This window comes from Strix uralensis, chromosome 22 (assembly GCF_047716275.1).
Source record: "Strix uralensis isolate ZFMK-TIS-50842 chromosome 22, bStrUra1, whole genome shotgun sequence".
Lineage (NCBI taxonomy): Eukaryota > Metazoa > Chordata > Aves > Strigiformes > Strigidae > Strix > Strix uralensis.
Window position 1 is genome coordinate 8,296,403 of NC_133993.1, and position 13,202 is coordinate 8,309,604.

The 13,202-nt window shown below is 40.9% G+C and overlaps 1 protein-coding gene across 4 annotated transcripts in view; it reads left to right on the forward strand.

Moving 5' to 3' along the window:
• The window catches only part of DDX42 (DEAD-box helicase 42), a 22,003-nt gene continuing 8,801 nt past the window's right edge, over nt 1–13,202 (forward strand). For 3 of the 4 annotated variants that reach the window (XM_074891882.1, XM_074891881.1, XM_074891883.1), the window contains exons 1-13: nt 1–102; nt 2,010–2,246; nt 3,097–3,247; nt 3,850–3,911; nt 4,945–4,981; nt 6,446–6,595; nt 6,829–6,933; nt 7,524–7,643; nt 8,727–8,903; nt 9,407–9,535; nt 10,434–10,533; nt 11,209–11,256; nt 11,806–11,903. In XM_074891882.1, coding sequence (XP_074747983.1) covers nt 2,026–2,246; nt 3,097–3,247; nt 3,850–3,911; nt 4,945–4,981; nt 6,446–6,595; nt 6,829–6,933; nt 7,524–7,643; nt 8,727–8,903; nt 9,407–9,535; nt 10,434–10,533; nt 11,209–11,256; nt 11,806–11,903 — 1,398 coding nt within the window. In that variant the 5' untranslated portion in view covers nt 1–102; nt 2,010–2,025. Of the gene's footprint in view, nt 103–2,009; nt 2,247–3,096; nt 3,248–3,849; nt 3,912–4,944; nt 4,982–6,445; nt 6,596–6,828; nt 6,934–7,523; nt 7,644–8,726; nt 8,904–9,406; nt 9,536–10,433; nt 10,534–11,208; nt 11,257–11,805; nt 11,904–13,202 lie in introns of those variants that run through there. The other variant, XM_074891884.1, reaches the window with a different exon arrangement.

Below are 13,202 nucleotides of genomic sequence, written 5' to 3' on the forward strand. Positions count from 1 at the left end.
CGCGTCACGCACGTACGCACGTTAGTGCGTAGGTACGTCGCGTCTCCACCCCCCGCCCCGGTAACCGGGGAAGCGGCGGCCGGCGGCTGCGGTGCCCGAGGGGTGAGTGAGGGCGAGCGGGCCCGGCCCGGCCCGGGCTGGGCAGGGCGGGACGGCGCGGCGGCTCCTCCCCCGCCGGCGCGGCGGCTTCCCCCGCGGGCGGGGGCTGGCGGGGCCGCGGCCTAGTGCGGGCTCAGGCAGCCTCGGCCTGGCCCGCACAAAGGGCCCGCCCCCGTGCCGGGGCCCTGCGGGCGGGAAAGGCTGCGAGAGGCCCCGCTACCGGCCCCGCGCAGGGCCCGGTGTGCCGGGAGAGCGCGCCGCGGCCAAGGTGCGACTCCCTCCGCTGCGCCTGCCCGAGGGCAGGGGACTCTCCGCGGCGCCGGGCCCCCTCTCTCCTTTCCCCGCTGTGCTCAGGGAGGGGTGATGTCGGCGGGCAGGGAGCGTCCCTCCTCTCTTCAGCAACCGCCAGAAACGGGAGCAGCTAAGACTTATTGCTGCGTTTCCCTCACATCCAGGGGAGGCGTAGAAGGGGTCCGTACCCTCGCGTTTCCTCCCTCGGAACGGCGTTTGCAGGGACGCCAAGCCCGGCGATCAGCCTACGGTCTCACTGTGCACTTCATCGCTGTCCTGTAGGAACCCTCTCCCTGTACGCTCACGAGTGGGCTCCGTGGGCAAACAGACCACATTTTGTACTTTTGCAGCTGTATGACAGAATAAAAGAACAATTCTTTTTATTTTCTGGGGTGGTAGGAAGGAAGAAAAGTCAGTAAGTACAGCGAGGAATAATCCTCGAAATCAGATGTGATAACTTAAAAGATTGCCTGCTGTGCTGTCAGCTGCTGAAGTGCAAAGTTACACCTTTTATCCGTTTCTTGTACATTTTGATCTCTTACTTGCCACGCATCTGCAGGTCTGAAAGCTACAAGGTGTGGCAGTGCAGGTGGGAGAATGACACCAGTCAGCTGCTACCATGGAGAACCGGATAGCAGAGTTTTCCCCAAAGTCTCTTGGTGAACTCTAGTCCAGACTTGAGATTTATTGAGCAAGTCCCAAGCTGGTCAATGTTCTGCACAGGGAGCAGTAGCAGTATTTACTCTCAGATTATTTTGAAGTTGTTTCTTTTGCCGTTGAATTCTGATCTCATTGGAGGATTCTTGCTGAATGTGAGGATTTGTTTAATAAGACTTGTAGCCTTTGAGCCATCTAATTATGATGCACTTGAAAGCAGTGGGTGTCATACTGTCTTTGGCTGCCTTAAAGGTATGACTTGACCATGCAGATGAAATAATTAAATTGCTTGGAATGGGAAGTGTCAATCTTAGTATCAGTCTTAATCTCAGTTCAATCTTCTCTTATCTAACTTAGAAAGCCAAGTTCTGGGCAGACATGTTATGTGGAGTATTTAAAATGTGGTTTGAAAAATGTAGGTCGGAGAACATATATATGGCTAAATGTTTTCTTAAGAGGGAGTTGACTTTTTGGCAGAAATGTGCCTTGTCTCATAACGGAGTGGTGTGGTGCTTTGGGCCCGTTTTTCTAGAGATGTCTGGATTGCAGTAGCGTATTTACAAAGCCATGAAACGCTGAAGGGTGGGACTGTATGGACATGCAAAATATGTACTGAGTTGACTTTTCGTCTCCTGTTCCTCCTGATGTTCAAAGTTCTGGCCTTGGGTTTGTTTGTCATAGATTGCAAAACAGACAAGACAGGCAACATCTTAAATACTCTTAGGTAGTTCCTGACAGACACAGTCAGTTTTGGAAGACAGCGTCTTGTTTTATTCTTTTTTTGAATTATGGATACTTACAAGAAGAGAACAAAGCCCAAATCCTTTCTGGGAAACAGATCAAACTCTTGTCAGTCACATTTCCACAAGTCCCTTTATCATGACTGAAGGAAAAATCATGACAATTATATATATCTGCCTAGAGCAGAAAGGGCATTAATTTGTCTTTTGTGATTTTAACAGATATATTGAGGACATCATGAATTGGAATAAAGGTGGACCTGGTACTAAGAGAGGCTTTGGTTTTGGTGGATTTGCCATAACGCCTGGAAAAAAAGAGGAGCCTAAGCTCTCTCAACAGTCTCATAGTGCTTTTGGAACAGCCGGTTCTTCTGCTGCATTTGCGAAATCGGGACCTCCTCAGCTGCCTTCTTTCTACAAAATTGGGTCAAAGCGAGCAAATTTTGATGAAGAGAATGCGTAAGTAGGGTTGTTTCTTGTGTTTCTCTAGCTCTAGATCTTGGTGTTTTAGAATTCCCAAGGTCAGGGAAAGTATCTGTGACATTTATGAGGTTTAGTTATTTAGAAAAGCCTGCTCAAGAATAAATACCCTAGCACTGCATTATGGTGTAATAGAACCCCGGTAGCTTTACAGCAATATTATCAAGAAAAACTGAGCTAGTCACCTGCAAGTACTCCCATCTTTGCTTTGCAGCAGACTTTTGATGTTGCCCTGGAGTGATTATTTACCTTTTCTCTGGGTGTCAGCCCATCGTCTGTAAAATGAGAATGATAATACATCCTTGCCTTTAAATATATTTAAAAGACTGTGAGATGCTGCAGCAGCCCGTGGAGAGCTCTCCTCTAGCTTTCCCCTCCCTAAGAACATATCTCAGCTGAGCCTCAGTCAGCTCAGTCTCATTCTGAATAAGACTTTGCCTGAGATGGTGTGTTCAGAATTGGAGCCAAGCGGCAAAAATCTGGGTGGTTTTTTGCGCAGGGGAACATTCAGCTCCACATTTCTTTACTAACCCTTCTATTAGCTGCATAAATGCATTGAATAGAAGGGAGGTCAGAAAAGCATCCTGTATTCACCAGCCTGGGAGAGCCACTCAGGAATCAGTTTCCTAACATCTGTTTGCCTGACCACCACTTTTAGCTTACAGCATGAATAATTGTAAAGAAAGAAACAAATTGCAACATCTTTTCCTGTGTACATACTGACTTTTGCTATCCCATCTCTGTGTGGGAAACTTGACTCAGAAACCATGAAAGACAGCATGGTGCTGTAGAGTGTGTGCTGACCGAGCCATTGTTTGTTTCTTTTCAGATACTTTGAGGATGAAGAGGAAGATTCCAGCAATGTCGAATTGCCGTACATTCCCGCAGAGAATTCCCCCACTCGCCAGCAGTTTCATTCCAAATCAGCAGACTCTGACAGCGATGATGATCCTCTGGAGGCATTCATGGCTGAAGTGGAGGCAAGACCCGGCTTGTGAAATGTTTATTAATTTATGTGGCCGAAGTTCTCTCTAGCCAGGAGCAGCAAATGTCACTCATGTTTTTGACAGCTGTATTCAGAACGTCACTTAGCTTTTGGTTTTATATAAGATGCTGTGTTAATTAGAACTCAAAGGTGGATTAGATGGGGAGAGGGTGGATATGATTTACAGTAGCTTAACTGTTTTGAGCATGTCAAGGCAGTACAACAAACAGCTTTGTGTGAATCTGAATACGAAATTAAGGTTTTCTGCATTTTACGCTACCTGAATTGAAATTTGTATTTATCATGAGCTGTTCCTTAGCTACAGTTCTGTTATTAGCTGGATTCTGTCACAGTGTTTTCAGGAGGAATGCAGAGAATGTATTTTTACAACAACATTGCTGTGAAGTTACAGTGTATAAATTTCAAAGGTATTAGCAGGAGAATTTATTTAGCAGAATAGGATATGGAGCAGGAGAAAGTTTAGTCCAAAAAATGCTGCCTCTGTGGCGTGATGGTCTAGTTACGTAGGAACGCTTTTCCTCTCCATGTTTTATCATCTTGGGTTTTTTAACATGTCCTAATTTTATGACCTGTTAGGATCAAGCTGCTCGAGACATGAAGAGACTTGAAGATAAAGACAAAGAAAAAAAGAATGTTAAGTAAGTTCTCTTTTATAATTCCCATGCCTGCCTGTGTCTTGTATGCTGCTAAGAGTATTCCAATGCATTTTGTTGATGGTGATTGTTCTGTAGACAATATAATATATACTTAGTAAACAGCATTAACCAGTGCATGATATTTTCCATGGGTAAAGTTCTGTGCAATAAAAACTGAATAATAGGAGGGAGGAATCCATGGCAGCATCCTACAATAAAATGTGACAACTCTGAGAGTTATCTCACGTGAAAAGCCTTTCTAGGCCACACAAATTGGGGCAGTACATTGTACTACTACCATCTTCCAAATCAGCCTGAATAGTTTTTCTTCTTTCCATATCCTTGCCAGTGATCAGGGTGGTTTAGTATAAAACTGCATTTATGTGACCAAAATAACTCAGTGCTGCTGTAGCTGTACTGGAGATTCTTCCAAAATTGAACTAGGTTTTTAGACATACCACATAAAGCTAATGTATTAGGTAGCGTGTGACAATTGGGATACTAAATTTGGAGTTTAAAACAGTTTACATTTTTGCAGCTTATCTATCTGTTTTGACCAAGGAAAGTAATGATGCTGTTGATTCTTGATGTAAATATCAGATACCTTGGTAGAACTTGCACTGCATGGGGTTGATCAGGGTATACATGGTCCTGAAACAAAACACCGGATCCATATCACCACCTGGGGAAGTTCTGAACTGGATTTGCACTTCATGGCTCGTATTCCTCTTCAGTTATGGGACTTCTGTAGCATCGAGAGCTTAGACCAGGATGATCTTTGATGTGGCTTCTGCTGGGAAGATGAAATCCTAATCTTTCATTCTCATTAGTAGAAGTAAAAAGAAGTCTTTGTAGGGTCGCTTTTATGGTTGGCGCCAAATATGAAAACTCCATGGGTTGGGATTATAAATGTTACTGAGTTGTTAGTGTTGTGTCTTCCACAAAATATGGAGCTCAGCACTAATCAAATGAAAGTATGGAGCTGAGTATGTGGAACACTTGCAGGGAAGTTTTTTTTCTCCGCTTGTTTTTCCAGGGGTATTCGAGATGACATTGAAGAGGAAGATGACCAAGTGAGTTCCTATGCAGTCTTTCTATCTTCTTTTTTGTTTTTGTTTTTTTACCTTGCTTCCCCAAATATATAACTACTAGGTACAAACAAAACTCCAGTATCACGTGCAGTATCTGGACAATTCAGCAGGAAGCTGTAGTGGTTACCCTGCTGTCTCTACCCTTCTAGGTGTTTCACTAAAAAAAAAAGAAGAATATTAGGAGACAATTTCCTTCTTTTTTACTCCGTTTAAGAAGATTTTTTCCATCAGTTTGAACTTCAACTTTCTGTACAGGTTTTTCAGTATCTGAGGGTCTCATCAAATTTGAAATTAGCAGAATCAACTAACATGGAGCACCAGTGAGAGGCTGTTAAACTGTGGAGGCTATGTGCAGTGAAATTTAATGCCTGTCAAGGGCAAGAATCAGGCTTTTTGCTCTTTATTTTCAGAGGAGCTCCAGTTCTGATTGAAGATTATAAACATCACTGTAACAGAAATAATAAACAAAGAGGAAAGTCTTCATTTCAAAATGTACCTTACTACTAAGTTGTAATTAATAACTATTGTGTTACTCGCAATAATGCGGAGCACAGAAGGGTTGTGTGGCCTCAAGGCCTTTGCTTCCAATTCGGTGAGTGTAGCTGTGATAAAGTTTGAGCAAAGGTGACTTACACTTGGAGACAGCTGTTGTTCAAGTGTGTTGTGTGCGTCTCTATGTGACTGAGTGATAATTGGACATGCAAGTGGAAAAGCCAGATGAGTATATACATTTATTTGTAATTGAACCTTGCTTTAAAAATCTGATCTTAAATATTTGCTTGAAAGTCAAGTGAGACTGGTGTTTCCTCCATGAGAATGTCGTGGTGTGCCAGTGAGATTCTGTGAGACACGGACATATTTGTGAGCTGGAAGGATGGCATGTGACAGTGGCTTCTAACTTGGGCTTGTGTTAAAGGACTCTTCTGACATAGTTTCTTTCCCGTTTGCTGTTGACTCTCAATGAAAAATAGATATATTTTCATTTCTTAGAGTCTAGTTAGGGGAAGCGGAGAAACTGTCTTTGGCATAGTGTGTTTAAAAAAACCATGAACATCATATGCTTAGTAACATTGTGTTCTCTGTTTAAACACCTGCAGCGTTTGTACTTTGTTCGTGTGGAAATAAGAATAGATTCTTCTATTGTTAAAGGATGACAAGTCGTGGTAGAAGGAGTTGTTAAGCAGATGTGTAAGAGAAGTTTGGTTTTTAAAAGCATTTTGTGGTCTAACTGTCACTATAGTTGTTTTCTTCATTTGTACTTATTGTCCTTCTTCTGGACATAACTGTTGGTATTTATTAGAAGAATCAGTTCTAGTGAACATGGTTTTTTTTCCTCAATGGTGGGTGTGAAAGCAAACAGCTGTCTAGCATATACATCATTTAAACAAATGTAGTAGTAGTTTTGCATCCTATTGTATGTGATTTTACTGATATGTTTTGCTGCAGGAAGCTTATTTTCGCTACATGGCTGAAAACCCCACTGCTGGTGTGGTCCAAGAAGAGGAAGAGGATAACCTGGAGTATGATAGTGATGGGAATCCAATTGCACCATCCAAAAAAATCATTGATCCTCTTCCACCTATTGACCATTCAGAGGTAGGAAGGAAGTTTATTCCATTCTGTTCTGTCTGAGGCATTCTAGAAAGCAGGAGCTAAGCAGCAGATTGAAATATGCTTCTGTCCCTGTAAAATTTCTTGAAATGGCTTCATATTAAACAGATGTTCTTGCAGACAATAAGAACTTTTGAGAAAAAGGACCCTTCCTCTCTAAAACTATGTGTACCAAGAGAATCTTGAGTCCTGGACTAACTGAGTAATTACCCTTGCAGATTGAATATCCACCATTTGAGAAAAATTTCTATGATGAGCACGAGGAGATCACCAGTCTCACCCCGCAGCAAGTGGTGGAGTTACGGCATAAGCTAAATCTCCGGGTAAGCTGGTCACAAAACTGTCCTCCTAGAATCTTTTTACTCCCGTTGTTTTTGGACTCTTAGTGGTTTTAATGAAGGTTTTCACAGGAGACTCCAGCTTTTGAATACCAAGCCTCTTGGATACCTTCAGTGACTTTGATTTAAGGGATCTTGATTTTCCTTAGCAGTTCTTGAAAGTCTTCTCTGGATTTGTCAAAGGCGGCACCAAAGATTGCCACTTGCATGGTTGGACAAAAGAACTCCAGAGCTAGGAATTGAAACTGGAAATATTATATGCAAGAATTAGTTCTTTGCCGTTCGTGACATGTTAGTGTGGTGACTTTCTATGAAGGAAATTATTTGGGGAAGACCCATTATACAAGGAGGTAGATATGATGTTCAGTAGCTTATGGTGATAATTTATCTAAATTTTTGTACTTGGAAATCATGTTTATACAACACATCTGGAATGTGCACCTAGTTAAACTTACACCTATTCAAAAAGTAAAAAGCCATTTTCAGAGGCAGAGACCCTTTTTTTCATTTTTGTACAGAGTGCTCTTTGTTTTTCTCTTACCGTTCATGAACAAAGATATGTTTCTGTTTCTAAGGTCTCCGGTGCTGCTCCTCCAAGGCCTGGCAGTAGTTTTGCTCATTTTGGGTTTGATGAGCAACTTATGCATCAAATTAGGAAATCCGAGTATACCCAGCCGACTCCTATCCAGTGTCAGGTGAGTGTTGTTACTTCTCTAACATCTAAAGAGAACTAGTAGAACACATGCAAAGGTCCTTAGTCCACATGAGGATGTGTACAATTCTAGTTTCCTATATAGAGATGTCACAGGGAAGAATAATTTGTATTTTCTATGAAAATAGCTTTGATACTTTTTAAAGTAGAAGTTTACCCACTTCTGTTCTTGTTTAATAACCATTGTAAATATATCCATATTCCTCATTTGTCTCTTGGTGAAGGCTGAAGAATATTCAAGTGACACCTCTAGTAGAAATGTATGAAAGGGTTGTTTGTTTGGGGTTTGGTTTTTTTTTAGAAATTGTATTACAAATAACCATAGCAGTAGCTGAGTAAAGAGCCATACATTGACAACTTTATTCATTTGAACAGCTTATATTTAAATGTCTCGTAACTAGAAGAGGTATGCAACAAGGCATTTTTTTTTCATTTCTTTTGGCAATTAGAATAAATGCCCTAGGAGCTGGACCATTTCTTGGAGAGCCGTGCAAGCAAAAGGGATTCTACTGCATATGTAGATTGATTACCATAAGTAATTAAGTTTATCAATAATGTGATTATAACCACACCACTTCAGATGGTTTTCTTGAAGTATAAAAAATGACATGGTGCTGTGTCCAAGGGATGTGTATTAGGATCTTAGTCCATACTATTTGGCAAAAACTGGTTGAGAGGCCCTTATAGCAACAGTAGGGATGAACTGAGGACTTCAGCGCTCAGAATGGTTACAGAAAGAATAGGCTCAGAGAATTTGTTCTTAGCATTCTTACAGCTGGACAAGATGCGTTTGTGTACATGTAAATATATCCTTGGGATGTTGTGCTGTGCCCAGACATTGATTCTGTATAGGACAGCAACAGTCATACATGGTAATTGCTTCCAGCCCTTAAAAGAAACTAATTCGGATCTGAACTTGGCAATAAAACTGTGTAAGCATCGACATATGTTGCTGTGAGTCCTCTGTAATGTGCTTTCCTCTTGTTATCTGAGTTTTCGTGTAGTATCTAGCACAAGAATATGCTAAGGTAGGCATAATATGGGTTTAGAATCTCCTTATTTTTAGGGTGTTCCAGTTGCACTAAGTGGCAGGGATATGATTGGGATAGCTAAGACTGGAAGTGGAAAAACAGCAGCCTTCATCTGGCCGATGCTGATTCACATCATGGATCAAAAGGAGCTTGAACCAGGGGATGGTCCCATTGCAGTGATCGTCTGCCCAACCAGAGAGCTTTGCCAACAGGTAGGTCTATGCTAATTGTGTATATGCTGTATGGTGTTCTTACAGAAGGCAAAATTCTGGGCAGAAATTATCAGAGAATCTCAGTAAACTATTTGAAAAAACTGCTCTGTGCATTAGTAGCATGCCTCCAATGTAGGCTCAATTGTCTCCTACGCCTCTTTTTGTTGAAGGATCATGACAAACCTGAAATTGTAAAGTTTTGCACGGTACTCCCATATTATTTCTAAGTATTAAGAATACTGTGGATGCATTGCCACAAATTGTGTGTGTAAAAGGATAGAGCCTGCAGGTTAAATTACAGTTAGATGCCTAAATCGGTTTCTCAAATTACTGAAAATTATCCACAAGTATTGAAGTATTCAGCCCTAAGGATTTCTGAATAATTTTGTTAAGTTACTAGCTGAAAAGTAGATTTCGGGAGCTGGACTGTATTTCCAAGGTAGGTGTATTTTTCTCAGATCTGTCTAACGTGAACTGTGATGTGCTTTGTTTAAAATTCTCAGATCCATTCCGAATGTAAGCGCTTTGGTAAGGCATATAATCTGCGCTCCGTAGCTGTGTATGGAGGAGGAAGCATGTGGGAGCAAGCCAAAGCTCTCCAGGAGGGGGCAGAGATAGTTGTCTGCACACCAGTAAGTACCTGTATGCATACAGTACCGGGTGTTTTTTGTTGCTTAACTGAAGTTGAGACAGATTTTTTAATACCATTGGTGCTGCAGAATTTGTTCTCTTATCACTGAAATCTAGGTTCTTCACGGTTATCAGATGTTGAGAGCAAATATGCTGGGATGATTATTCTCCCAGGATAAATTGAAAGATATTAGGTATGATCTCCAGTAGAACAGCAAGCAAGATCTGCTTGAATCAGTATCAGTTGTGCACTATACCAGCATTTGATTGCTGAGCCTTAAAATTGATGAAGAAAATTCCCAGAACGTCATGGACTTGAGTGCCATCTTCCTGAATCAGTGTAGAGCCTGTGGCAGTAATGCTGAAGGGGTTGAAACACTGAGTCAGAAGGGATGTTGATGCAGAACCAGTGATTTAAATGAGCACCACTGTCAACTGGCTTTGCTTATTGCAAAAACTAGTTATGAACTTGGGCAAAACTGAGCAATGGTTGGAGGAATTGTGGCTATTTATTGGGGTACTAGGCAAGAAAACAAAGCATGAAAAACTCCCTTGCCAAAAATTGTAGCCAGTCTAAGCCAGGGATTAAGTAGCCAGTTCACATTTAAAATTTAATTGTAATGAAGAATGGGGAATTTTAGGATCTCAGCACTGTTAAGCTTGAAAAAACAGTCCTGAAGTTGAAGACAACTGTGCTTGTCAGGCATAGCTGATGAGAGTTTTAGGAATCTGTTTCTATGACTGGAATATGGACACTTACTTCTAGACTGAAGCCTTGAGATGTTTTCTGTTCTACGTCTCTGGTAAATGAGAATAAAAAGCACTTAAGTGCCTGAAGGTTGCATATAGTAACATTTTTTAAAATATGCTTTAAAAACTTGTTGGTTTTTTTTTTAATAGGGTCGTTTGATTGATCATGTGAAAAAGAAAGCTACAAACCTTCAAAGAGTCACTTACCTTGTGTTTGATGAAGCTGACAGAATGTTTGACATGGGTTTTGGTACGTAATGAACAAAGTTCACTGTTTTGGAAAGCGGTGGTGTCCAGTTCCCAGCTTAGTAGGACTGTTTATAACCCCTGTAGCTTCATACACTTCAAAATACATTAAGCAAATACTTTATAGACTCATATGGAAAGGTCTAACATCTGTTGCTATAAAGAGATCAGTGAAATCCTGTTGGTGTTGAAGTCCAAAAACCCTGATTTTTATCTTAGAGTTGCTGAATAACTTTTGGGCAAGTTACTTCTGTGTGTACAAACTTCTGTGTTGAAAGAACTTTCTACTTTATTGGAAGCAGTTTGATCATTCACATCTGGATGATTTTGAATTTGTGTTCAAGAATCATGGGACACAGCAAAGATTTGACAGTACTATAATAGCACAAAGGCAGGGAGACACTTGTAAGATGTATAGGTTATGCACAAATTTAGCTAGGATCTTTGCTTACGGAATTTTTTGCTGAAGGAACTTCCAAAAGTTTCTTTTTACAGCAAAGGAACTCCCATTGTGCAGCAAAGAGCCTCTGGAAGTCACACTAGAATTAAATACTGAGCAAGAGACACTCATTCACTCTATGGTTGGTTGTTAAATAAAGCAATGAAGTTGTATTTTTGGTTATTCTACTAAATAATGAGCATAAGATGTTGATTAGAACATTTTCCATCTCCTTTTCAGAGTATCAGGTCAGATCAGTCGCAAGCCACGTACGTCCTGACAGACAGAGTAAGTATAAGCGTGTTTCTAAGTAAACTGAGGAGGCTTTCTGGTGGGCTCCTGGTTAAGAATCTGGAACAGAGATTGGATTTCCTGTTCCTGACACAGCCACACAATGAGACTTCTGCAGAAGTCCACTGGTGTTATTCTCAGTGTGGGCTGTTAGGAGGGAGCACTTGGGAAGTGTGGGCAGGTAGCCACGCTGTTCGTCAGTCTGTAATCCCTCCACAGACTTTACTCAGAGAAAAGATGATAAGCTGAATTAATGTTCATATGCTTTGAGATCCTGTATTCTAAGCTGCCATGAAAGAAGGTTCACAGCAGGGCCACATATTATCAACATCTTGTTTCAAGTGCCACGAAATGTGTTTCCACGTTGAGGTATTCTAACAGTGTGATTGATAATTTTCATCAAAACCAGTAAAACAGACCGTAGCTTCAGATCACTGACATCTAGCGCAGTTGTACAGGTCCTCATTCACAAGATCTGTGCAGTGTTTTCATAATTCTAAAAGAAAGTTTCTTTTTCAAGGAGTTCAAATACTGTTTTTCTTTTAGCCCTCTTGTTCAGTGCCACTTTCCGTAAGAAGATTGAGAAATTGGCCCGAGATATTCTGATCGACCCGATTCGAGTTGTGCAGGGAGACATTGGAGAGGTAATTCCACGTTATTTGTGAGACGATCAGAAAAATGAACCATCCCGTTTCTGTTGTTTGAAATTTAAGTTAAACTGCAGTAGTCATCATTTATATTTAAGAGTAAATACTTTGTGCTTAACAAAAAATAGTAAGGTTTTGGTTTGGGGGCTTTTATTTATTTTGTTGAGCTTTCTTGCTGCCAACAAATATTATGGGAGTTTTCATCAAGGAGTGAAACAACATTAATGTGGTGATTGATTTTAATTAGGCTGAATCAATGGGTTTATCCTTTTTTGGGTCTCAAAACTATAAATAAATAATAGCTTTTGCAATGAAGGATTTTAAACTTAGACACTAATGTCTTTCAGCTGGTTTACGTGGGAATGTTGATTCTAGACTTGCTCGACAGTAGCAGCTGAACTATTAGACTAGAGATTGGGCAATAAGTCAGTGAAGTGGGCAGGTTACACTTGCTCTGAAGAAACTGCTTATAAATGAAAACTGTTGAGAAGTTTCACAAGATGCCTTCAGAACATTCTTTTAACCAGTTCTCTGCTTTTTTTTTTTATTTTTTTCAACCACGAATGTGAGGTATCTCTTTATAACAGAAAATTCATGGCTACCTGAAGCCCCTTCTTTGTGGGAAAATGTTTTTCCTAACCATCACTCAAAAAAAGAAGCAGCTTTCTTAGCTCAATCACATGGTTTCTTTTCTTTGATCTAAATTATTACTCTATTATGAAAGCATCATCCTTGAAATAATTAATACTTAATTGTGTAAAAATTAAATCTTTCAGAGAAACTTCCAGATAGTGCTGTGAGCTCCACTGCACTTTTATAACTTGCAATACGGAGTGTGTAGGGAGTCTGTTTATACCTCCCCTCTCCCAACTCCAAGGGCAAGTCACAGCTCACAGGAGCACTTTCTCTGATCGCTGTATGAATAACTCTTACTGATGAGCATCCTCCATCTCAGACCCTGCACTTGCACAGTCTGTTTGAGATGTTAATAGCACCTGTCGCAAGAGCATCGAAATTGCAAGTACCCATCTTTAGATCAGTAGGGTGCTAAACTGCATCATGTCAAAGACTGCGCTTTGCCTCTCAGGTTTAGCAGAGAGTAGCTCATTTAACCCCTGCCTTTTCTGCACTGTGAAAATGAAGTGGTCAGCAGTTAGACAAGAGCTGAAACCTCTTTTAAAGGAGAATTTTGGTCTGCTGCTTCTCCACTTTTTATTCTCACACCTACTTTAAATTCCTCATTCTACCATCTGTGTTTGTTTGCCATTCTGTCCTGTGTTATTGCTTGTCTTCTTT